General features: G+C 48.7%; 1 protein-coding gene across 1 annotated transcript; it reads left to right on the plus strand.

The window, feature by feature from the left end:
* The first annotated feature begins 248 nt into the window (after positions 1-248).
* On the plus strand, positions 249-15406 carry LOC137919433 (alanine aminotransferase 1-like). The gene is made up of 10 exons (XM_068762510.1): positions 249-368; positions 3163-3252; positions 3754-3848; positions 4435-4625; positions 5248-5450; positions 5555-5677; positions 5855-6061; positions 14247-14390; positions 14507-14621; positions 15258-15406. The coding sequence occupies exons 1-10, from the start codon at positions 249-251 to the stop codon at positions 15404-15406; spliced, it is 1437 nt and encodes a 478-aa protein (XP_068618611.1).
* Positions 15407-27472: the final 12066 nt, after the last annotated feature.

The following is a 27472-nucleotide window of genomic DNA, read 5'->3' on the forward strand; positions in this document are numbered from 1 at the left end:
CGTTACTCGTGATTATATTTTTTTTTGGTTAAAATTTTAACTAAGATTTATGGGACGTTAACTTGCAACGTTACACAGCGGCGCGCTGCTGTTACACGGAGCGCGCCAAAAATATTAAAATAATTGTTGAACGTTCACGTGACGTATCTGATGCGCGTTATTTTCAGCTAACGATTACCGATAAGGAAAATAAATATGTAGGTTAGATTTGGGGCCGATAGCGGAGCGGGCGGCACTCGCGCGCCGACATGGAGCCCGAGCGGAGCCTCACCGCCGATGACGTCAACCAGCGCCAGCTGCGCGTGCGCTACGCCGTGCGCGGACCTGTGCTGCAGCGCGCGCTGCAGCTCGAGCGCGAGCTCGCGCAGGTGACAATCCCCCTGCTGCTGCTTCGTTGCTCGTTGTCGTTTGGCAGCCGCGTTCGATTGTGTCCTAGAGAATAGTTTGGGTGCCAATTCAGTTTTGAAACACTTTCAGAAACATTTTTAACATCGTCCTTCGCGAAGGCATGACACCACAAATATGGAAACGGCTTGTGGTGGTGCTATTTTTTAAATAAGGGGATAATACTTTGATGAAAAATTACAGACCCATCTCACTTCTGAGCGAGCGCCGACATTGCTTTGTTTTGTCTACGACAAATGCTGTCCCACACTTTTTTAATTATGAATTTAAAGCTTCACCTTATTTGAGATGGCGGAGTGCCGAGGACATTCAGTGGAAACCTGTGTACACTGACTAAACTCGAGAAATTCTTATGGAGCCCCAGCGCGGGACATTAAACTATTAATTGAATGTTACTTAACTTGACGGGTGCCAAGTTCTTAGGTCGATTAGGCCGACGCCGCAAGTAAAGATCGGACCCAGAGGAACGCAGGGACTAGGCTTCAAGTCGCCAAGTAGAGTTAGAACTGTCTGAATTCAGGAGATCGAACAGCGGGGTTTTTTATGAGGCCTCCGCTATTGGGACCTCTTCTTCCTTACCTATTTTGTTGGGAACAGGGTTTTTTTATTTCTTAACAATTTTTCACATGAATTTTTTATTTTCGTCCTCGTCTGCCATAGTTATATGGAATATAATATATAATAAGACTTACAATATTTTATGTTTAACTATCTTTTATTCCTATTAATTACGTATTGTGCAACTTTCCTAAAGAATTTGAGGACGGACTCTCTTGCATCCTTTTCCATTATAATGGAGGCGAGTGTGGCCTCCTCTATCTTTTTTCCTATCCGGCATTCGGTCTCGTACCGAAGCCCTCCAAATGCGGGACATTCTGCTACCAGGTGGATCACGGTCTGGCCCACGCCCGGTTCACAGAAGCACAAGGGGTCCTCCACCCACCTCCAGGCAGCAGAATTCCACACCAAATTGACCAGACGGGTGTGGAAGTCTCAAGTAGCTGACCGGCAACTCCAGATCCCAGTCCCCTACCACTTGCCGAGAGTAACCCCGTTTTATTTCAAATAAATGGGCTGGTTCTTGGACCCTAAGGCCCAGAGGAAGCAGCCTGGCAAAGACAAGGGTCGAGTTCAGGGACGCGGTCCTATGGGTCCTCGCGATCTTCTGTACGAAGCCCCTCTGGACCGCGTCCAACTGCTTGCTTACCAGCAGCTTCCTAGCCGTCGGCGCCCATACACTCGCCGCATACAAAATGATCGGCTCGATCACCACCAGATACATCGCTCTGATCACCTCTGAGTTCATGCCCCAAGATACTTTAGCAGCCCTGCACAGTTGACGATAGAGGCCCTGAGCCTTCTTGCTCACGTTCTTCACATGGGTGTTGAACGTGAGCCTATCGTCAACTGTGGGGCCTAGTATCTAGACTTTCTCAGTCCAGCCAAGCGGCTCACCCCCCATGTGCAGTAATGGGTAGTCATACTACAGCTTATTGGTTAGCATCATCACCTTTGTTTTGTGTGGTGCAAACCTCAGCTGGTTTTGACTCCCCATTCTTGAACACGGGCGGGGAACAGAAGGGTTGCATTAGGAACCGCTCTCCTTATGTTATACTGGTGAACGTTCAATCTTAAGCTTCAGATTTGTTCTTGGGCTGTTTTGTTGGTTGCTTATATTTGAAGGCCGAACCACGGCTTGATCGGTTTCCATAATCGGATTAAAGGCTCGGCGCCTTACGCAGTTGTAATGATTGTTATCTCGCGTTATCGCGGTGCGTGTCGGTGCGTGTTTAATGCGATAGCACCAGCGCTATCTCTCAATTAATTAATTGATAGCTGATAGCGCGCGATAGCGACGACTAACTCGCGTTGTCATCGTTCAGCGCTGTCAGTCGCTCGTGATCAATCGTGCTGACGTCACACAAATGACTCCAATCATAAATTCTATAAAAAAAACTTGAGCCTTTGGAAGAAATTTCCTAATAGAATAAGTAGTGTCTCTGCTCTGCTAAGCTTTTATTCCTTATCTATGTGTTTTATTCCGTACGTTGCTTGTGCTAAAATGATATTAAAATAAACGTCAGGAACTGCTTTATGTAGCAGGCAGCTCTTGACGTTTATTTTGATTGACATTGATCGTTATCAATGCGAGCAGATGTTTTGCTTTTGCTCTTCGTCGGGAGTTTTCTGACGCAGGCATTGGACCCCCGTATATATTATTTTACCATACATTATAATCTTTCATACAAATTTGATACAAATGATGGCCATTGTTATTGTACCCGAGTCGTGCAGTGCGGCCATTTTATGCGAGAAGTAAACATGTGAATAGTTGAAACATTCCGGCAAATTTTTGCACGGCGGCTGCGCGCGGGCGCGGGCACTCCTTTGTCAAATATAACAAATGCCTTTCAAGCCTTTAATGTATTATTGTAGACATTATTTTACTGAAGCATGTACTCTGTTTTTTTCTTGGCGCGCATTCTTCAGGCACGACCAGATTCGAGCAGCATCTGAACTTATATTTGGAGCTTAATGTCAGGAACTGCAACTTGTGTTCGCGGGGCCAGTTCCTACCGCTCGAAGAGATTGCTATTATTCCAAACAATTAAGGAAGTAACAGTAACCGGCATTTTCCACAACCTATATGGTTCTATTTCGTGTGTATGGTACTGATCATAGTTTTTTTTAATTATTAAAAAGTATGAACTGCAAAGTACAGTTCAAGGTGATCGAGTGGCAGCGCCGTGTTCGCAGGGCGTGAAGAAGCCGTTCGCGAGCGTGGTGCGCGGCAACCTGGCCGACTGTCACGCGCTGGGCCAGCCGCCGCTCACCTTCCTGCGCCAGGTCTGTGTCTTTGAGTGAATCTTTAAATACTAAATTCAAATTCAAGTTAGTAAATCAGGCATCTGCAATCACTCGTCGTCGATTATGTTAAGGTAACAAGTAACAAGTAACACGTCCGGCCGGGACCGCCGCGCCACCGGGAAGAGCCGGCCTCTACTTCAACGGCTGTGTGTTTTTACATGAAATATAACAATTATTGATCTTATCACTCAACAATAAATGTTCTCCGCGTTCCGATCAAACAAAAAGTCATTAATGATGTTTTAAACATTATTCAATAATATACTTTAACCTAAAATTTAATACTAAGAAAATGAAATTCTGCGATATCTTGTGGAACTTTATTGTATATGCGAACAGACCTGTTTAGGATTTGTTAACTTTTTGATGACGAAATTTAGGCGTTACGAGTTTGTGTTTATTTCTTGTATTCAACATGTTTGTATATAAGATTTTAAATTTTTGCGCGTACATAATGTGCTATGAAGGTGCGCGCCGCAGGTGGTGGCGCTGGCGGCGCTGCCGGCGCTGCTGGCCGCGCCCGGCTTCCCGGAGGACGCGCGGCGCCGCGCGCGCCGCATCCTCGACAGCTGCGCGTAAGTCTTGAAATTAAAAAAAATTAGCGTCGATACTAATCACAAGTGAGCTCAAATGACGAAACGAACCTTGGAACTTAGTCACTGTGCAGAGGTTAAGACTAAGCGCTCACGTCGCCCGGTTTTTTCAAGTTCGGTGGGCCTGCAGATGTTTTCTGAAGACAACGCGACTAGCGCAGTTCAATGCCCTGCGGCGTTTTATCAAAAGCTTGTGCAACGTCGGCCGTTGGAACTAAAAGGCTTCCGAGCGGGGACCTCGGTTCGGCAAACAAGCTCGGCGAAGTTCAACAACACGTCTTTCAATTCGTTAATTAATCGAACTGTACTTTTTTTTCTATTTGAATTAGCATCCACAGGTTCACATAAACCATCTCCAATATTAAATGGAATTAGGCGTTATTTTGCGGAAGTCCATTCTAAGTAAGAAAAGGAACAATATTTAGTCAAATTATTTTTAAAAGGTTTTTGATGAACTTGATCAATATTGAAAAAAACAGCAAACGTACCGGCCAAAGTTTCCCAGCGGCAGAATTCAGATGCGATGGTAATTTTGTTCCCGTGTGCGGTCGCCGGCTGGACAACGCAGCGAGCGCTCAGTGGGCGCGTACTCGCCGGCGGCCGGGCTGGCGCCGGTGCGCGCGGACGTGGCGGCCTTCCTCAGCGAGCGCGACGGGGTCCCCGCCGACGCTGATGATGTCTACTTCGGCTCCGGCGCCTCCGACCTCATCAAAACAGTCCTCGCCATGTTTGTGCAAAACGTCAACGGCAAACCTCCGGGTAATTGTTCTCCATTTGTATATTCATAGTTTCAGTTATTTCCCCTTCATTATCGTCAGGACTATTTTGGTACCCGTCAGCTGAACTTTGCTCGATCGTATTCTTCCACTAGTATAATAGATAACAAGCAATATCTTGCTCACAGCGAAAAATGAACTTACAAAGTAAAACTATATCAAGTGACCAAAGTATTGTAGAACGTGGCTCGTGGAAAGTACATCACACTCTGTAAATAAGGTGTACCATTTTCGTTCCCTGAAGAACTCATTTCTAGCCGGGATCATAAGAAAAGTGTATTGGAAAAATTATTTTCATTCTTAGATCTAAGATTTTTCCACTTGTTAATAGCGTGTCTAGTGAACGGTGCATGGGTAAACCAAAACTGCGATGGGTGAGGTCGTAAAGAAAGGCACGGGGTAGTCCGATCCCTCACAGAAGATTTTCGAAGTACATCGAACTAGTTAAAAGTAGCAAGAAAGTGGACCCCGTTAGGCGGGACGAACGCTGGGAAGGTAAAGAAAGAGAAGAAGCAAATCAGTTAATTAACAGTCCTTTGTTAGAAGCGGGTGCTTACCGGACATCCCGTGTGCCCGCAAACTGACCTGCAGTAAAATGTTTTCAGCGGTGATGATACCGATCCCGCAGTACCCGCTGTTCTCGGGCACGTTGACGGAGCTGGGGCTGCGGCAAGTGGATTGCTTCCTGGACGAGGAGCGCGACTGGGAGCTGAGCAGGGAAGAAATGGAGCGCAGCCTGCGCGAAGCAAGCGTCGATTGCCACGTGCGCGCCCTCATTATCATCAATCCCGGCAACCCGACTGGACACGTGAGCATTTCACTAACGTCATCCTGTTTACTGCGATCATTTCTGTCATTTAGGGCCGAAGTGTGCCGAATAATACCATGAGTAACTTGATCCGATCCGTCCAGGTGCTGACTCGCGAGAATATGGAAGAAATAGTGAGGTTCGCGTACGATCATAGACTGTTCTTGCTGGCGGATGAGGTGTACCAAGAGAACATCATCAGCAAGCCATTCCATTCCTTTAAAAAGGTAATTGTTACAATAATAAAAGAATCAACTGTCAAGCCGTACCATAGATACCACCTATGTTTATTCTTGTTCAGAGACAGAAAAAGTCTTCAATCACCAATAAGTACAATCGTTGGAATGTGCTCGTCGAGTCAAGTAGAAGCATCTTAGCGACAAGAGCTTGTGAATATTTTGCAGGTGATGCACGAGATGGGTGCCCCGTACTCGCAGATGGAGCTGGCCAGCTTCTTGACGGTGTCCAAGGGCTTGGCGGCGGAGTGCGGGCTGCGCGTGGGGCTGGTGGAGCTGGTGCGTGCGTCCGCCGGCGCGGTCACCGCCTTCCGCAACGCGCGCGGCTTGATGCAGTGCTCCAGCGTGCTGGGCCAGTGCGCGCTCGACTGCGTGGTTAGTGCTCCTTGACTTTCCTCGTTTTGGTGAGAAGTCGTGCTGTAAGCAGGAATTAGATTTGCGTCACCGCTACATCTAATTTTTTTTTTCTTTTTTATTTTTTTTTTGGTCCCCGCTGTCGGGGACCTCTCGTTCCCCTATCTCGTGTGGGACAGGGACTTTTCATTTCTAGTAATTTATTCATATTTTTTATTATTATCATTCTTCTCTTTCATGTATCATCTTATCTGTCGTACTTTTTCCCTCATTCTACAATTTTCCCAGTGTTTCTCTTTCATTCCATTAGCCATAAATCCATCCTCAACCACTACATTCTAGGTTTCCTTACTATTTTATTTTGCAACATTACATTTTTTGTACAAATATTTAACACGTATTTTCTTTGTAATTATCATCTTATATTATACTATTTTTTGCACTATTTTTGGTACGACTATATTCCCTTTATTTGTATATTTTAGTGTTTATTTTATTTTTACCTATTGCATTTATCACCACCTACCTGCAGTAGCCGAGGAAACATTCTCTCTCCCCTTCGTCTTGCATGATGGCCGAAATATTCCTTTCCTCTATCTTTTTGCCCATCCGGCATTCGGAATCTGCGCGCAGTCTTCCGAACGCCGGACAGTGGGCCACAAGGTAAACCACGGTATGGCCCACGCCCGGTTCACAGAAGCACGAGGGGTCCTCCTTGTGCTTGAACCTGTGAAGGTATTCAGAGAATCCCCCGTGACCCGCGAAGAGCAGGGCCAAGACCGAGTCCATCTCGACACTGCAGAGCACGCGGTAGGTTGAAATGGCGTCCGGGAAAAATATCCTCGTCACTAAAGCCGTCGTTCCTTCCATATACCTCCTGTTCCGTTCGTCGAGCGACTCCAGTCTCAGTTGTCGCTTGACGAATGAAACGGGACGTCTCTCATATTCAGGTCTTCTTTTGCTCTTTAGGGCCGCGTCCTTGGCCAACTGATCCGCCCTCTCATTCCATCCCCGCGTGCGCTTTCACCCAGTATAGTCTTAAATTCTTCCCAATTTCTCTCGCTTTCATAATATTCTCTTTCACTCTTAACGCCAAAGGATGGAGGGTATCCGATCTTGCGACAGTTTCGAGGGCGGACCGCGAGTAGCTCATTATGGCGCATGACTGCACGGACCCGCTGGCCGCGTACCCTGATGCTTCCGCTAGAGCTAGCAGCTCTGCCTGGTATACAGTGCAGAAGTTGCCCAACTTGAGTTTCTTAGTCTGCAACTCTGCGGCGTCCCGCATAACGCAGAACGCCGCACCCACCTTATCCTCAATGCGGCTGCCGTCGGTATAAATTACAAGATCGGCAGCCGCGGTGGCAAGTCGGACTTCCTCCGCACTTTCCCCCAGGCAGGAGAACTCCACACCAACTTGACCAGACGGGTGTGGTAGTCCCAGGTAGCTGACAGGTACCTCCAGATCCCGGTCCCATACCACTTGCCGGGAATGACCCTTTTTTATTTCAAATAAGCGGGCTGCTTCTTGGACCCGAAGATCCAGAGGAAGCAACCCGGCAAGTATGAGGGCCGAGTTCAAGGACGCGGTCCTGTAGGTCTTCGCGATCTTCTGTGCGAAGCCCCGCTGGACCGCGCCCAACTGCCTGCGGACCAGCAGCTTCCTAGCCGCCGGCGCCCATACACTCGCCGCATACAGAATTATCGGCTTCAGTACTGCCAGATACATCGTTCTGATCACCTCCGAGTTTAGACCCCAAGATACCTTCGCAGCCCTACACAGCTGACGATAGAGGCCCTGTGCCCTCTTGCTCACGTTCTTCACATGGGTGTTGAACGTGAGCCTATCGTCAACTGTGAGGCCTAGTATCCGGACCTCCCTAGTCCGGCCAAGCGGCTCACCCCCCATGTTCAGCAATGGGTAGTCATACTTCAGCTTATTGGTTAGCACTGTTGTAATTATATACAAATAATCATTAATTAATATACATATACCGCCATCTATTGGAAAATAGATTGTATAGTGTTCCTACCGTCATTGTTATAAAGTGAAATGTAGGTATGTTTCTGAACATAATAAAAAGTTAGTTCTGTTCGAATCTCACAACCGGCGTTTTATTATAGGTTATGCGCCCAGTCGAGTTATAAAATAAACTGTTTTTCTCGCGAAAAGACTTGCACAAGCGTGCCGATTAATCTTCGCAGATTGAGAACTATACGTTTTGTTGATGCTGATTGGGCAAACAATCGTTTGGATAGACGGTCTTATACTGGGTTTTGTTTTGTACTTGCCAATGGTATAATATCTTGGCAATGCAAGAAACAGAAAACTGTGGCTCTATCAAGTTGTGAAGCTGAGTACATGGCTATCTCAGAGTCTTGTAAAGAAGCCATTTATTTGCGGGCTTTACAGTTTGAAATAACAAATAAAATGTATAGTTTTTGTTTATACAATGACAATCAGAGTGCACAGAAGCTGTCAATAAATCCTGTGTTTCATAATAGGTCTAAACACATTGACGTGAAATATCACTTTACTAGAGAATGTGTTTTCAATAATATTATTCAATTAAAATATTTGTCGACAGCTGATATGCCTGCTGATATGCTCACAAAGAGTTTGTGTTCTAAAAAACATCACACTTTTATGAATGTATTAGGTGTAGTTGTAATATAGATAGTTCAGTTAACATATTGTCATTATGTGATTATTTGATATAGTGGGGGTGTTGTAATTATATACAAATAATCATTAATTAATATACATATACCGCCATCTATTGGAAAATAGATTGTATAGTGTTCCTACCGTCATTGTTATAAAGTGAAATGTAGGTATGTTTCTGAACATAATAAAAAGTTAGTTCTGTTCGAATCTCACAACCGGCGTTTTATTATAAGCACAATCACCTTTGTTTTGTGTGGTGCAAACCTCAGCTTATTTTTGACCCCATTCATGAACATGGGCGAGAACCGCATTGGCCCGACCAGAGATGTCCTGAGCCTTCTGCCCCGAGAAGACCAGCACGATGTCGTTTGCGAACGCCTGGCAGTGTGTCCCGGTCTTTGCCACCTCCTCCAGGAGAGGGATGATCTGGAGGGTCCAGAAGGTTGGGCCGCCTACGGATCCCTGTACACACCCCTTGGTGGTCTCTTTGGCCCACTCCACCCCTGCGTACCATACGGACACCTTGCGATCGCTCAAGTAGCTGTCAGCAAGACGCCGCAGATTCGCGGGGCAGCGAGTCTCGGCCAGTCGGCACCGTATAGCTGGCCACCAGGCGTTATCGAAGGCTCCCTCTATGTACAATGATACCAGCATTGCGATCTCCTTCTCCTTCAACCGAGTATGCAGATGCTGGACCAGGGCATACAGGGAGTCTTCGGTACACCTCTGCGGTATAAAGCCGTATTGGTGGCAGCTGACATACGGTGCAGTGTACAACCGGATCCTACGGATCATCATCTTTTCCAGGACTTTGCCTTGGATAGGCAGGAGTCCGATGGGCCTGTATGATTTCGGGTGCGTATAGTTTTCCTTACCTGGCTTTCGCAACGCTACAACCACTGCCTCCTTCCATCTCGTGGGGAAGTGGGAAAGCGCGAGACACCGGTTGGAGAGCGCGAGGTACAGAACGGGGTCCACGGCGACGGCCGCACGGCAGATGTCTGCGGTGAGTCCGTCTGAGCCAGGTGCTTTCTTGGCGTTGAAGGTCGATACGGACCATCGGAGCTCCTCCATCGTAAACGGGGGATCGCATGTTCCATCATGGTCCCCCAAATTGACTTCATTGGCTTTTGCTCTTACAGATCTGTGGTCCGCATTGTCCTCCTCGGGTTGTCCTCCGGGAAGAAAACCTCTGCCAGCAGCCTGGCTGATCCCGCTGCGTCCAGCACTTTACCTGGCTGGACGAGGGGGACGTCCTCTCGCCTCACCGCCGCGCGACGCATCACACGGTGGATCTCGTCCCACATGATCTCGCGGTCTTGCCTCTCACAGAAATGCTTCCAGCTATGGATCTGAGCGCGCCTCGCCTCAAGGCGGTAAGCCTCCTTCGCGTCGCAGTACTCGCGCCAGACCAGCTCCTTACGAGCCGGCCTCGCGGCCCTGATCCTTTTCTTCTTCCTCAAGACATCTGCCTTGAGGAGAGAGAGAGCTGTTCGGACCACCAAGGCAATTCTGTCCTCTTCCGCTTGGAGACCTTTGGCAGGACCAACTCGCAAGCGTCCCTCACGGTTACCACATACCGACCGACCGTGCTGTCCAACGCCCCCTTTTCGGTGATCTGATTCACCTCGGTAGGCGTCAGGCAGCAATCCGATAGCAGCCGAGCGACAGTTCGATGGAACTCGCCCCAGTCAGCCCTACGGGTAGTGTACTGCCGTGTGGTCCGCATGACGTACCTGCCTTGGGACCTCTCAAACTTCAGGTTGAACACAATTGCCCTGTTGTCCGACGAGGATATGTCGTCCACAAGGCTCCAGCCCACCGCTCGGTCGAGCAGGGTGGTCGAGCAAGCAGTAATGTCGACGCGACTGGAGTAATGCTTACCGCCCCGATACGTATCAAACGTCGGCTCAGACCCCTGGTTTAACACGTGCACCCCTAGTTGATTGAGGGCGGCAGCAACCTCAATTCCCCTTTGGTCCGTGGACCGGCTACCCCACCAGGTGTTATGCGCATTGACTTCGCCACCTAGCACCACGTTAGCAGTCCCCAAGCCCTCCACGGCCATGCCGATCTGGTCCAAGTATAGTCCGACGAGCGTATTAGGCTCCAGGTAGACGGACACCACCCCTATCTCCCAAGCCCTAGTTCTCAGCCTGGCCACAGCAACGTTGCCAGACGTGAGTTGGGGACATTGAGTGATGTCGATGGTGTCGTAGAATAGCACAATGGCCGCCTTGACAACCTCCCCGTTGCCTCGTGCGACGCATTGTACCTCTCCTGGCCTTGGGTAGTGCCTCATCTCGCCAATAGCGCCGATATACGGCTCCTGGACCAATGCGAACGCCCATCCTCTCTTCGGCGCTTCGCATATCAGCTCGGCCGTAGCAAGCTTGGACCTCTGCAGGTTCTGCTGCACCACGCGGTACTGGTGGTGCCCTGCGCGGAGAGTACGGTTGGTCACCTGGGTGCCCTTAGCAATACGCTATGGACGTCCGTGCAATGGTGTCCGACTTTCTCCGTACAGGACAGTCTTCGTCAAATGCGCAGTGGTCCCACCGATCTGCCTTTGCTAATCGACAGTTCTGGCAAGCGGGAGGTTTCCCGGCTTCTCGGTCCGGGCGCGTAGGTGCCGGCCACCACAATGGCTGCACCGATCTTCGGTTTCGGCGCAATGCCGTTTGGTGTGGCCGTAACCCAGGCACCGGGTGCACTGGACGAACGGGGAGTGGTCTTGCACCCGCACACGCTAAAGGTCCACGTGCATATAGCCTGTAACTGTCGGCCGTCTCCAGAGTACAGGTGACACACGCATGACCACATGGACAGTCTGCGCGATCCGCGCTCTCCTCCTGAACCTTACCTCCGCCCTCTGGTCCTTCTCAGAGACGCCGACCAGTAGGTTTTTATTTTGGTCTTTATGGCTTTTATTATTTCGTCGTCTTTATTGTACGCCATAACGTCTCTGAGGATGACCAGAGGATCCTTGTTTTTCACCTCCTCGAGGCTTAGGTTTCCCGCCTTCGCCAGCCTCTCCCTCACCCTCGTCAGCTCCGCCTGTGTGCCGCAGCCCAGAATCACTCGGCTACCACGTATCTTCCTGACCCTGTCCACTTGGATACCTTCCTCAGTGGCCTTCAGTGCCACCCTTATTCTGCCCAGGACCTCATCTTTCGGTCTTTTTGTCGGCGCGGCTGCTACGTCTGCGTACGTCATAGCTCCTTCCTTCTTCAGCGCAAGAGACTCCCTGAGGCTCTCCATTTCCTTTGTGTTCGCCTTAAGGAGTCTCGCGTGCGCCTCCAACTTTTCAGCAAGTCCCTTCTGTCGTGCTTCTACATTCACCTGCGGCTCCGCCCTCGGGGGAGTCGCAGGAAGTAACTCTTTTTCACCACTTATTCTACATATCTCCCTCGCAGGCTCGGCAGCCGGCAACTTCATTGCATCCCTAGCCTTCTTCCTTTCCAGCTCCGCTTCCTTGACAAGCTGGTAGAGCTTGTCTATGGCCTGTGTTACGCCTTCTTTAATTTCTGTCTTGATGTTTCGCGGGTTGGCGAGATGTTGTTTTGCCTTGATTTGATAGGCTCGCGCTTCCTTTACTCGGTCCACAGAGGCCGACTCTTCCACATCTGGGAGTTCGCCGGCCCCGGTGATCGTAGGCGACAGCTCCACCAGCCTGCCCGGTACGGTGCGCGTCTTTGTTTTAGCAGCAGCCGGGGCGATTCTTCGAGGAGAGGCTTCGACCCCTGTCCCATCTCCCACTCCTCCATACTTCTCCTTACACTCTTTATGGGCGACGTACTGACCTTTCCCAATGCCTCAGATTCTTTTGTTTGATTGACGCCGCCCATTTCGTTCACTTTTGCAGGTGTTCGAATCATCACGTGGGAGGAGGAAGGGAGAATTCGTCAATTTACGCTTAAATTTTTTTATATATAATTACAGGTACCTGACCTGACTTTTCTTTCGGTGAATACACCTAGTTAAGACGCAATAGGGCGTTGTATGTGGTTATACTTAATAATAAGGCAATAGGGCCTATGTCAATTATAAAATCAATTCCCCAGGTACCTGTGTCTAGAATCTATATCTAATCTTAATCTAGTGCAATAAGGCAATATCAATATAATCTTAAACTAGGGCAGAAGGGCCCCTACCCTAATATTTATATGTCCTAATTAATAAGACTATGTCAACAAGACACAAAATTTCTAATCCTAAGACAATAGGGCCACTAAACTACTTATTTGTTTATTTAAATTTCGTGTTCATAATCTGTATACAAATACTTGACCTATTTAACTTGCGCTCGTTGGCCTTGGCCGCGGTGCGTGACAGATTTCGTGGAAGGGCGGCGCGTACGCGGTTCAAGCTCGGGTCAATTTCGAGCTACAGTATTATTTAATTTTAAACACGAACTTCAATATTTCTTAATTACTAATTATAACTACTTATATAGAATGGGGGAGGTCAAAAAAAACACTCACCACCAATGATAGGTGCTGGATATCAGTTTTAATTTTCAGACACAAAATTCTTTATTCCGTAATTTATTTTGCTAAAAGTTGTTTTTAGATGGGTACACTTAACCAGACGCTATAAGTCTGCTTTCAATCTGGGGCACTGGATACTACCCCAGAGAAGGTTTTGTACGTCCAGCTACTTCATTTTCGAGTGTACCCACTTTTCAATTTTGAATAATTTTAATAATGATATCTCAGCACCCACCTGTCTTAATTTAATGCTTTCGTCGTTACATTGCTCCCGGTCGCCCCCTCTTCAACCCCCGACACGTGGCTGGATTCCAGGAGCCCCGGATCACGGACCTCGTAACGAGGCTCGTGCACTCCTCTCGTCTGAAACTCCCAAGTTCTCGACCAATTTCAATGGAGAGTGCTCGGAAGATTTGGTGCCTCCGTACGAAGACTGGGATATTACTATTTGCTTAATTTTGTTTGGCGCGGCCGAGTTAGTGAAAGCTATATTTTATTAAACCATAGTAATGCTTACGCATATTAGCCCATTATGGTAAAAACAGGCCATGGCAGATTTGCTCCGAAGAAAATATCCACAGTATTCTTAATCCCAGGCTTACTACTATAATATCGTCGGAACCAGCTCCGACTCGAAGAAAATAATTTTACTCTTTATCTTTTATGGAGAGGTACGAGAGATTCTGGGTCTACCGCATAATGATCAAATTGAATAGAAAAGTGAGTGCTTGAATCTGGTGAACCTGGTCTTTGATTCTACAACCATGGTTGGGCAGTGAAAGACTTTCTTGCGTCGGCGCGTTCGCTGTGCAATCCCACAAAACCGCAGAGGGTAAGAAGTGTGACATATAGCTATATCGTTGTCGCAGTATTCAGTAATACTTTCTTTTGCAGCGCAGCGTGCTTGCTCGACACCAAGGAATCTGACTGAGTCTGTCCAAAACATTCAAGTTTGCATTGTCGTGTATGAGTGTACCGCGGTTACTGAGTTCTCGAGTTTGAGGATGTGGTCGTGTGTAAACTTTAAACGTGCGGCGTGACGACGCAGGTGCGGCCGCCGGCGCCCGGCGACGAGTCGTACGAGCGGCACGTCGCGGAGCGGCGCCACATCCTGCGAGTGATGGAGGAGCGTGCTGCAGCCGCGCACCGCGCCTTCTCCGACATCCCCGGGTACTCTTGTATACCCACCGACGTAAGGCGTACCACCTCATTGTTTATAAAACTCCATCTTTATCCTTTGTTTATTAACATTGATAACGTCTCGTTTTCCGAGAGTCATTGGTATAAGATAAATCATATTTTTCCCAGGGTCCGATGTTTGCTTATCCGCGAATAGAAATCCCAGAGAGTGCGCAGCGCGCTGCGCGCGAGCAGGGTCTGCTGCCAGATGAACTCTACTGCTTGCAACTGCTCGAGGAGACAGGTGCGTGCCTCCTTTGTAAGCTTTGCTGCGCGACATGCGTGCAGAACATCATCCGCGACCGACGGATGGTCTAGACACACGTTTGAAACGTCACACACAATTCCTTAAAGAACTCTCAACAGTCGGGTTCTAAAGCGAGTTACGACATTCTTTTCTTCTCATAGAGGCTTATAAATAGAACTTTTTTGTACTGAGAAATACTAGAATGCCATGCAGTCGATTCTGGGGCTTTCCCTAAAGTATGGAAGACCATGAATTAGAAGGATTAAGCGAAGCAGAAAGCGTAACGGCGCCCTCCGACATGCACTTAGTACAGCCCCACTAGTCCCACCTGCCGATCACAGTTGAGGAAAGTGCCTCAGTTCAGGCTGCCACGATATAAACCTAATGTGATTTAGACGATGATGTTTGATAGGATAATCGACAAAATTTATCTAAAACTGTGATTAGGTAAAAAAGAACTCAAGGAATTGAAAATACTGAAGAGATGGGGAAACAGTTGACTGTACCTGGTTACGGGTGTTGGCATTTCAAAGAGATTTAGCTGTAACTCAATATTCAGAGCGGTGCAATAAGCTGCCGAGTACGGTTGGATAGAAAGCAATAAGACGTGACGTAATGCACGAGTGTCCACAGGCGTGTGCGCGACGCCGGGCTCCGGCTTCGGGCAGCGGGCCGGCACCTTCCACTTCCGGCTGACGTTTCCGTTCGCGCGCGAGCCGTTCGACGCCGCGCTGGCCGCCGTGCGCCGCTTCCACCTCAACTTCCTGCAGCGCTACGCGTGACGCGCTACTTGGTAACTTTCATTAAAATGTAGAAACAAAATAAATATGCAACGGTAATTATTGTTACATCTAGTTTTTAATTAAAAAGTCACACGATATTGTTTTTATAGTACACATGATGTCGGGAAATTAGTTTCTTTTATTCTCGCGGCGCGCGCTAACGGGCACGCGGTAATACAGCGCGCTCGTTTGAGGGTTTATTTGACACGAGTAGCACCGCGCGCCAAGTCGCGCCGCCCGCCGCCAGCGCGTGGCCTCGCTCAGCCGAGGTCCGCGTTCGTGTGGCGATGGTTCGCGACCCTGGACCAACGCACTCGAACACTTCGCGTGTCTGGTATCTGGAGCTGGAAATTCTTCCTTTAATTGTGCTTCAAAACTGTTAAACTCAAGGGCAATAATATTGGACGCCGCGCAGCGGGAGCACCGCGCGCCCGGACCTCCGGCGTGGACGTCCAACGGACCTCATAGGGAAAGGTTTCCTAAAATGAACTGTGAGTTTTTGAGGCCGAAATAATTTGCATCGACTGGTAAACTTAATATTAAAATTAAATAATACACACAGTAGGATTACGTGTCCGTCAAGGAACAGCTTAATCCGTCAACGTTCTTTTGTAAAACACATTGACAGCATTAGATAGGTCAGTCAAGAAAATAATAAAATAACTAGCCGACACGAATTTACGGGTCACGTCGACGGAAGGTGCCCCGAGTCCGCGCGGCGGCGGCGTGTCTTTGGCCGCCCAGTTACGGCCGAGCTGATTGTGCTGATTATGTTTCTGTGGACGTGCGGCGCTCGGAACACTTGCGCACGAGGGAGCGGCGCGGTGGCGGCGCGCTGCGGACCTGACTCTGCCTTTAAATATTCTCCGCGGACAGAGTCGCGCGCCGGGGCGTCGTGCACACGCAACGTGCGTCAGCGGCGCAACGCCCGCGCGGCGGCTGCTGGCCCGCCGTCTCAACAATGAGCGTCGTTCACTTACAAACATAACTTTACTACATACATTAAATACATTACTTAAGTGCCTTGTGATTTACTAAAATATTCAAAGAAGAAAATAGCCGACTGGCGCAGCCGCTCTCGTTTTTGTGATTGGCAGCGGCGATTGATTTTTATTTACATCGCTATTCTCACCCTTTTCAAGAGACTTCTACCTTCTACAAAGTTAACCTAAAATAACACGTGAGCGCGAGGCGTGGGGTGAAAAGAAACATTACAAATTTCTTTTCTCGCCAGCGACGTGGGGCGGCGGGGTCGCAGGTTGATTGCGTTCATGGAAACAAAGCCAGAGGCCGGCCCCTCGGGTCCCGCGAACACGGCGGCCACGAGCTTTTGTGGCTTTAATTGGAAAAGGGGAGAGTTGTAAACACGCCTTACGCGACGCCGGCCAGCTCTGGCGCCCGCGCGGGACGCAGCGCGTGGCTCCTCTGAGCTCTAGGGACTACCTCGTTCCTGCACAAAGAGCGTTAGCACAAAGGCCCCGGCGACAACCGTAGTGTTTAACTTATTACCGTAAATTCTTCCAGTCGGCGCGCCGCACACGTGGCGCTGAGACACTTTCTTTGCAAGTTTTCAACAACAGGGGGCAGTTCAATTTACTTCCTGTATTATATATAATATGACTATATAGTCACAAACTGAGACAGAGCTTTTGCATATACTGACACATTACACGCAGGCTTGTAAATATCTGTTACTAGTTCACTAGTATTTCATACAAATTTTTTATCTGAAATAAGCTTTCTCTTAATGATCAATAAAGATTACACTTGTAAAAAAACTATTTTCTTTAACAATTTTATTTTGTATTGTGCCGCGCTTGTTTAATGTCGGTAAAGCAGTGATTGTTGAACGGTCACATTTGATGACGCTGTTAATAATGGTGCTGTGACGGCGTCCATTGCGGTCGCCGGTGGGTAAAACAGTGCATTTTTTGTAATGTCTAAGTGTCGTTTCTCTGGTTTCAGAACAACGCATTATTGTTTTAAAAGGTCACCACAACAAACTGGACGTGACACTTGCTTTCGTGTTTTCCAGCTGCGGGTTCAATTCAATGTTCTTTTCTCTCGGGCGTCGAGAGAAGTTGGAGAAAAATGATTTCGAAATCTCTATAAAGATATTTGCTAGTTTTAGTTAAGTGTCGCAGGTGCGCCGCAGGTCAGTCGTCGGCCGACGAGGTGCGCGCGTGCAGCGGCAGGTGGTGCGGACCCGGCCACAGCTTTACGCTGCAACACTCACTGCAACACCAAATGACATCACTACTGCAGCCGCACTGCACTCACGTGGACTGCAAGCATTTTATCCTCTGTAATGTTTAACATGTCGAAGTGATAAGTTAAATTAAAAATAAACGTATGATTGCACCTCATAGACACGTTGCAGTGAAATGTTTTCGTGTGTAGTGCTGCTGATGTACCACTTAGGAAACAACAATAAAAATATCAGAAGGGCATCCCGGACCGCCGCGCCCGCGCAGCCGCTGCCAGATCCGTGCGCAGCCGGCGACAGACTGTGCGGCACGCTGCGTGGCGCGGCACACGGGCAGGCTCACATAGCCCATGTTACGGATCGCCGTTGCGCGCCGGTGCAACGGAAAACAATTTCGATGATAAAATTACATAAATATAAATAGAACGTCCGATGCGGGACATGGGCCTGCGCCAAAGATTTACAATAGCTCGCTCTCCGTAGACGCTCCCATGGCTCACTGAAAGTAAGGTGCTTTCATTAAACACGTCAGTTTCTACATGTACGCATGGTTCCCGAGGGAAACTGCAAGGTCGGCCTGCAACATGTTTTCGACAGGTGATTGACCCGCTGGCCTTACAGATTTTATTTGGACCTGGTCAGTATCCGCGAGCAAAGACTTAACGTACTTTACGGAAGTTCCGCCGCGTAAACTTGGTCCTCGCGCGTTTGGCGCAGCTGAGATGTGGGACCATCGAGCGAGGGCCAAACAGCGGCCGATGAACTCAAACGATACTCTTCGAACAGATGCCCGTGCAACTTACCGTGTCGTATATAGGCACGTATGTGTTAGGTGTAGGAGAATCTTTTCTGGAGCACCGGGCCGCGGCGGGAGGCGGCGGAGTACCCGGTGGGTGCGCGCGTGTGCAGCGGCGCGCGGATTGTTAATTTGCCGCGTGATTACACCGCTCACGGCTTCGGGCTGGCGGGGGCGGGCGGGGGCGGGCGGGAAAGAGGGCGAGCACGTCAGCGCGCTATCGATGCCACAGGGCAATAATGTTCCTCTTTACCTCTTATTAATTTGAAAATAGAGCGACCTGTATGAATTGGAATATTTACGATGGAATTATGCTAACATTCAATTAGAATTGCACAACAGCAAAGACAGGGCAGCAAGCGACTGCAGCGATGCGCCGGAGGGCGTGCGCTACAGTAGCCCGGGCAGCCGGCAGCCGACCCGCGGCTCCCGGGGACCGCTACACCAACACCACGGCAAACCACCACAGAACCTTTGATGCTGCCCGCCACGGCACCCGTGGTTGCGACGGTCTAGAGAAATTAATATTGTATTTTTCTGTGATGTTTACTCCCCAGCCGTCAGATTATGAAACGTATTATAATCACAAAATGAGAGACATTTTTAATTACAAGAAGGTACACCAATGACTCGTGAAATAAAATAATTACGGAAACAGGTTGTGAGTAAAACGTACCTTATGGAAGGTGTGCACAACGTTCACGGCATCATTACATTAAAAGAGAACGGGCAATTTGTAAAGTACACCCGCGGCAAAATGAAGTAAACGCCACAAAGAGCTAATAATCGTATGTCATACTAGCCGCCCCGACAGACGGAAATAAAGGGATGAATTTTTGATAACTAAATGTTCAGCTAACGACATTACAAATTTGCAGCGCATACACAAATTAAATGTCTATTATGTATTATGAACACGTATTACTGTCGAACGAAAGATTACTTAGGCGCGCTTAAGATGGGCGGGCGGCGGTCGAGGGGGGTTAGTGCTAGACAAGTCAGCAGTTTCGTTTCGTATCGCTGCTGTATCTTCGAAGCGGTCGGGCGCCGAGCCTCGCGCAACCTTCGCCGCAGCGCACGCAAATGTTCGGCGCCAGCCACGTGAATGCGTGCGTGTGCGCATGTTTACACGTACACGATGAATTGTCCCGCCGTAAAACGATGTTTTATTTTTTACTTAACGACAGAAGACGTCCGACGAAGCTTTTCTTAATTTCTCTGGACCCGCAAATCTAGACCTGGACGTAATGTAATAAGCGATAATGCTAATAGCTCTCAATACCAATCGAAAATAGCGTAGCGCTGTTGCAGTGGTTTGTTGCTAAAAACGGTGTCGTCGTTAGACGGAGCAGGACTAAGTCATCAAAGCGCGCGAGCATGATGCGGCCCGGCGCCCGCCCGCCCGCGCCGCGTGCTCGTGCGCTGCGCCCCGAGTCGCCTCACGCCTCGTAACCTGCGAGTCTTTCTATACCTTCAACCTTTCTATATTTTCGTTGTTAGTAGTAAAAAGTCTTTTGCGCCACTTCGACACCGCGACGTGACGAGTGTGCAGTCAGCACAGCGCGGCGTTACCCGATGACAACAGCGACCTGTTAGATTTACGCTTACATTACTAAAACTTCATCTTTGATGGTAGTACCTAAAATACCGTTTGCTTATGCTGCGTAGATCTAAAACACCAATAATTCACGAGATTGAAGATACCTCGGTCATAAACCTTAATTTTCAAGTGGTGTCATGGGTACTGCGAAGCCATCGAAACGTAAAAACGTCGGGAACGTGTTTTGGTGTTAGGCGCCGTTAATCTTTCCGTGTTTCCAGCACCACCGGAGTGCGCTCCTCTGTGAGACACTGTGACAAGGTGCGCGAGACGTCGGCACGCGGGGAGCTTGGCCTCACGAGCCGCGCACCGGCCGCGTTTGTCTGCTCCACGCCCCGACCCTTTCCCACTCGGTGGTCACGGACTCCCCTCGGGAACATAATAATAAGATGCGTACGCGGTAGGACCGCATAGCGGGACCGCTTGGTCGGTTCCGGAGAACCGGATTAGTCAATCAGAAACATAAAAAATTTTCTTTTTCTTCTTAAATTGCCATCTTCTTACGGAGCTCGGCGACCATTAGAGCAACTATAATTTTTGATATGTCAGCTCTGAAGATAAGACGGGCACAAATTTCAAACCATCGGCGTTAGTATTTCTGCCTGGATATTTGTCTTCTGCCACCACTTCTCTTTCCGTGAACCCTGTACGATAAGTTGCAGCAGCTTGGATTTTGAGTTTCTCATCGTGTGTCCCAAATATTGAAGGTAAAGCATATCGTACTCGGATAAAGTGATATTGCTGGATAAGTTAACAAAGGATTGTGAGGAATGTAAAGGATTCAACAAGTGATGGCGCAGCTTGAACCGGCCCGAGCCCGCGCGAGTGCCGCTGAACGTCAAGCGGCGAAAATATTAGTCACACCCAGCTCGAACTAACTATAACTATTGCTGCGTTGATTTGTTTGTCTCTGTGCCGTTTGTCCGCGAGAACCCAGGGTGTTTGTGGGAACACAGTCACACACGTTTTCTTAGCAAAATTTTGTAAAACAATATGCACTACGTCTTGACCAATAAAGAACAAAACTCGACCGCTATACCTTTAGCCCCGGGCCTTGGTTGCGTTCACTAGCTAGGTGGCGTCCCACGCACCGATGCACTCTCACGCGCGCGCCGGGGCCAATTCGAATTTACGCAATAAATTCTCATGTTGGTTCTTTTCATTCTCGGAGCATCATTAAATTCACGCCACAGCCTTTACATCGCCTCGCACCCCAAATGGGTAAGTGTTGACCAAATATTACAAAAACATCAATATTAAGCTTAAGCGTTTAGCTATAACTTAGAGCTCAACATTTTGTCTGTGTTCAGATTTCCATCATTACGTATTCCTTATTATTTTTGTAACTTCGTTCTGAAAATAAACAATCACATCAACTGCTTTCGGCTTCTTTCCTTCCTTAGTCGCAAGCCATCTCGCGGTTTACTGTCAGCTCTGCAATTTGTACATATATATTATAACTGTGACATTTATTCACAGCCGCGAGTTTTATACTAAAAATAACCTACGGTCAATGAGGTTGCATGAATTCGTACTTCGCACCAGAACGAACACAACCTCTCAATTACCGGCGCTCCCTGCTCTCGACCTGCTGCCGCCTGACCAGTCCTGGCAGATCGTGCGGCTGGCTACCACCACCATCAGGGGAGTACCGAGCGGCGGTGTAAAATCAGACCAGGCCTTCTACCCACTACCCTTTTCATTTAAATATATTTCTCTTCTGTTGCCAAATTGCTGTTTTCTTTTCACCAAAAATTGAAATTCAAAATAGCGATCATATCGATGCGTTTGAGCTAATTCACTGTTTACACGAATTCGCACCCGGGACAAACGCGCTCCCGGATTTCTTTTTCTTTTGAGAATTTTCTTATTTGGGCAAATCTGGCGCCCTCGACTACACACAAACGATTCGTTTCCCGGCAGCAAAAGAAAACGCTGCGCCAGGAAACTGCTACAAATTTATAACGCACTCGTGTGCACGGTAGCCGGGCGCCCGCGCCGCCACAACGTCTGAACAAATAAAAACAATCCGCGCGGTGAGCACGCCGCTCTTAAAAACGAATGCTTCACGCGCTGCGACCGCGCTGCACGTGCTGTTACACTCGCGCCCCGGCGCCGCCCGGCGCCGCCCGGCCCGGAGTGAGCGACCCGACATCTGCCTGAAGTTACACCTTTGTGACACGTTAATGAACAAGAAATTATTAAAGTAGACGTATGATTAAGACGTACTGTTCAGGTACGCACGAACTTTGTGCTTGCGCACGCGATGCGCGTCGCTCTTGCTCCCTTGCGCTCAGTCGCCGCGTTCATATAATTTGAAAGTGTCCTCATTACAATTGCACAGTGCGAGCTCAGCGCTTGCAGCGTTCTTGGAGCCCTATTGCTGACTTGCAATTAGGTTCGATATCTTGCACCCGGGTGCAAGTAATTCCTGCGCTCAGCGTTTGGAGTGTTGGAAGTGTCTTCGGACTTCCCCGCCTCCTTTAGTAGCTGACGCAGATTACTGTTTCAAACAATAGAGAATTCCAAGGGTCGTCGTTCCTGCAGTCCGCGGTATATTCTCCCACCCCCAGTTGTCTCGCACTCTCGATGAAATAAAATATTTAATAACTTGTTTTCTCATTTAGACATCCCACGCCACGGTGCCGTACAATTTAAGTTAATGCGGTCTGTGGGAATGATGGATTGAAATTAGAAGCGAATTCAATTCGTGAACACTTTGAGAGCCGAACTCGAGACCGCGGCCCGCTGACTGACAAGAAGCTGGAAAATTAACCTGAAGTACGAGAGCCGTCATCGCAAGCGGACCGAGACAACGACCCCCTCGGCCCACCGCCTCCCACGGACGCCCCCACACGTCCCCGCACGCCCCCGCACGCCCCCGCACGCGCCCGCACGCCTCGCATGTCTCGTGACCGAATTACTCTGTTACAGGGCGCTCCGTCGAGTGGGAGCGGGGGCGCACACGTGTGTCACCACGGCGAGCCCGTCAGCTTCGCCTACTGGACACTTTGAGCGAAAATAAAACTCTAAATATATTAATAGAAGACGGCACATTTGCTAAGCAGTAAGCGGGCGCCGGGAGCTAAGGGAAGTCGCCGCGCACAAAGCTGCGAGACGCTGCGACCAGGGGCGCCCGCCGCGCTCGTGCCCTCGACACAAGAGCGGCGGGCGCCGCTAATTACATTGTTTACCGCACGCGCGCCGTTACTTTCAATTAGGGACGAATCCGCTGACTCGGGGCGCCGCCCGCCTAATAACCATTCGTTAGCGCACACGGTAATTAATGATTATGTAGAGAACGCATTAGCAGATGCGGCGGAAACGTTGCAGATAAACATTGTTGGCTCACACCTCGCGCGTCGAGGTACGAAAATGTAAATGACAGTCATCTGAGCCATCTTCGACTTGCTGATCACATTGCAGTGCTAGCTGAATACCTCGAAGGATGATAAATAAATTAAAAAATTAAAGTCTCCAGATCAGGAAAGCTACAAATATGGCTTAGAGGTAAACACAACCAAAAGTAAAATACGAGTATAAAGAAATACTTTTATTATGCGGAAAAGAGAGGATACTGTAGAATATGCGGAAATACGCGTAACTGTATACAGACAAAGCAATTCAATCGAAATTGAACAAAAAGTAAATAGGTTGAGCACTTAATAAACTTAAAAAAAATTGTATTCGATCCATGCCTTTTACCTTGCCTATTGTATGGCTGCCAGACATGCGTCTTTACCAACAGCACTAGCGTTGGAACTCGAACAACGAACTGCAAAGTACGGAGCGGTGTCTACACAAAATAACAAAAATTCATCAAGTCAAGCCGTAGTTAAACACACAATTGAAATAACGGCAGACACACGCCCGTCGTGAAGACGACCGGTGAACCGCACGAGCGGAGAAATGGAAACGATCACCGGCGAAGAGGAAACTAAACAGACCGAGTGCACTGTGGGCACGCAACCTAACTGACATAGCGCTCACAGGGCGCTCGCACAGGAAGGCGTCGGTATTCATAACAAGCACTAGCTAATAATTTTTATGAAATTCGCGCAACATTTAAAGTGTAAACTGAAGTACCTATACCTTACGAAATTGTAGTTTTATACAAATAGGAGTAAAACGCCAAAGAACCACAGCTGAAGATTAGGTTGTTAGAGGGTGATACACGGGCAGATTTGTGATCCGTTATAAATATCAATATAGTATCTAAAGGCGAAAAGCAGATTCACTGACCCCTCACAGGCAGCCGGAGTCTTTTAGGTATCAACACTATAGAATGAAGGAAAATTCATTATTACGACTACTTAAACGTCAACGACATGAGAGGCATGATGGCAAGAAATTGACTCTCTAGGAGATTCGTGGAGCAGGAAGCTGCGGGGTCGAGCAGGGTGAGGCGTAAACTACTCTGATCCCAGAAATTCTTCATCCTTGGCTTTGTAGATCGTTTTAAATATTCGCCATAAGGCGCGGCGTTACAGAAGCCAATCTGACCCACAGTTCGCTGTTGTAAAGATCAGAGCGCTGCAGTGTTCCTGCAGTAGTTATTGTACTTCTAATGTCTAATGGTGTACCTTAAAATTCCTGTATTCCTCCCGATAGAGTCAATGAAAGTAGTAAAAATGAGAAACTGACTGATTCGCGCTGCTATGAAGCCATATCGCATCTCCTCCCATAAAAGACTGCTGGCGCTCGCTGCTGGCCGAAGTCATCTATAACGAAGTTCCATCGAAAACGCGTCCAATTTCGCAGCGCGCTAAGGGAGCGTGTAATTCTAAAATAAGCCCGAGAAAAAATTGTGGAATAATTTTAACCCAATTGCGCGCCCTTCATGAATATTCGCCGCGGCGTGCGGGTCGAGCGCTCTCGGCGCGGAAACCTCGCCGCTAATTGACTCTGCCGAGCGCTTTGTACGCGCGCCGGGCGGCGGCGGGCGGCGGCGGGCGGCGCCGGGCGGCGGCAGGCGGCGGCGGGGCACAGACGTGGCCACACAGCATAGGGCGCGGGCTCGGAACGCAAGTTCATCAGCGCGACGGAAAGCGCACCGGCACAGTGCAGCGGCAGCGCGGCTTGCGGGCGGGCGTCGCTGCAGTCGTCGGCTCCAGTCGCGTCCGGCGACTCCTTGACTGCGTCGACAGCGAAGTGCGCGTCGCCCGGCGCGGCACGCGGAGCGTGGGGCAGCTCGCCCTCGCCGCTGCGAATGCAAAACGAGACAAGTTCCACGCGAGCACTCGAGTACGACTCCGGGCCCGCGGTGTGCGCACAGCCGCGGCACCGTCGACACAGATGAGACGCTCCGTCCCGCACTTTAAATAATCCCTGTAACGTAAAGATAAAATAATATTAAGATTATTAAGACTGGTCTATAATTTAGAAATTTTCACATCTTTCTGCACGCCGTAACGTGTGCGGACCAAGCTCGTTATTTGAACAGGTATATATGAAGCTGTGGATGTAAATGTAGACATTAAGCACATACCCGGGCACCGGGTCTATTCGTTCACAAAGCGGGATCGGTATCAGCAACCTCTACCGACCGGGCGGCTCGCTGAAGCGCTTATGATTGTAATTTAGCTTCATCTGGCCCAGTTCTCTACCTCTCCTACCACACACTTATAATGAGGCCGCGTTTTCATCGCAACTGACGAGCAGTGCTCACGAGGCGCGGGGCGTCGCGCGCACCGGGCCGCGGGGCTGACGTTTCATTCGCACCCGCAGCGCGCGACGCTTACACAAATCAGACGACGTCCATCGGCAATTGTCTACGGCGTGGTTTATGGCTCATTTACATTATTTTCCAAATCAAATTGTTTACACTAACAGCTTGTCTCCGTTAGAAAATTGAACAAGGCCGTTAAAGCTCAATTTTTCAAGGACTATGATCAAATACAGTTTCTCGTTAATGACGTTTTTAAATTTAAAATAAACCTACGAGAGTTCTTGGGGCTCCCCGGCCTCAACAGAGCCGCAACAAACTCCGTCGGATCGTTTTTAATCACTAATTGTTCGCGTATTTCAGGTTCACTTTTAGCTGTGTAGCGATATTAAAATGAATCGTCGAACTCTGCGAACTTTTTAAAGGTGTATTGCAAACTGGTTCGCTATATACGTACGCGGCAATAGTTACAGCGCTGCTGCCGTAATCACGTATGTAATCACGTATGCTATAATCACGTATATATTCTGTGTACATACCCGAATTAAATTCTAGAGGTATTTGAAAATAAAGTTGTCTTTGCCACTTAGCTAAGCTGCGCATGGCGCAAAAGGTTCGCATCGATTAAACATCCATCCATTTTTCATTTGAAGCCTTCCTGCGACGACATGCAGGCAACGACGGCTGCGCCGACCATACAGACCTTTCATGACACAGATTCAGTCGACTCTGTCCACGCGGCGCGGTGCACAATCGCTTTGTCTACTTTCGCACAAAACCCTCGCGACCACGGGGGACGGAGACAAATGTTGGCCCCATTGCTCTTCGTGCCGTCGCGATCACTTTGTTCGCACGAACTATGATCAGTAAACTCGAATCTCATGTTCGCGTTTCTTTGCAAATATAGTTTGTGTTCATACACCAAAGTTTATACACATACACCTCACATGTTCGTATGACATCATTGTGACTGTAGAATAAAAGTGTACATGGCGGCCGGATGATAAGATGGTTGTTGTGCGCGCAGAGCTCTTAGCGCGTAGGAATGCAAAGCGAGCATCAAAACTGCTGGCGAGACCAATTTACTGGTGCAGGTGCCTTGCACACGTTCTTTTTTTGTTGATAAAGAAACAAAAATTCAGTGTACCTCGCCGCCGGGGATTCAGAACGTATTCTCAACCCCGATAAGATAAGACAAGGTACTTCCTTGAGTTCGCTACTTTTTTATACTTGTATGCCACCTCTGAAAAGTGGTGAAGAAATAAATCATGCTCCTCTAGATGGCTTGCGAGTGCGTGGGCTATCGTTCCTGTCACGGCAGCAGTGCAAACACAGCCAGCTCCGAGCCAACCTCGGGAAAGTCAAACTCGTAATGCTGAGAATTCTCCAAAACGGGTTTCAAAATAGTCGGTTATTTGATACTCATTTAAAAAGAACACCATTGAATGACAAATCAAAACCGCCCGCGAAGTTTACGGAAAGACAAACGCAGGAACAATTAAACAGGAAAAACATAGCGCACGGCCCGTTTGTTCAACATTTATTTTAAAAGCGTCGACGCGTATACTGTGAAACAAAAAACAAGCGGACTGCGGCCGACGCGTGTGGTTTTGCGAAATCCCGAAAATATGAACACATATCGCTTCCCACAATGCCTAGAATTTTAAAATAATTGTAAAGTGAACGGACACAATTCGCCCGAAAATACGGCGGCGACGGCTGGCGAGCAGGTGTAGCGCCTCCGGCAGCACACGGCACGGCGATGAGCATTGAGTTCCGGCTGGCAGCTCGCAGCCTAA

This window comes from Battus philenor, unplaced genomic scaffold (assembly GCF_028537555.1).
Source record: "Battus philenor isolate CCGP_79_NKW_IND1 unplaced genomic scaffold, ilBatPhil1.0.hap1 SCAF_16, whole genome shotgun sequence".
In the NCBI taxonomy this organism is placed as follows: Eukaryota; Metazoa; Arthropoda; class Insecta; order Lepidoptera; family Papilionidae; genus Battus; species Battus philenor.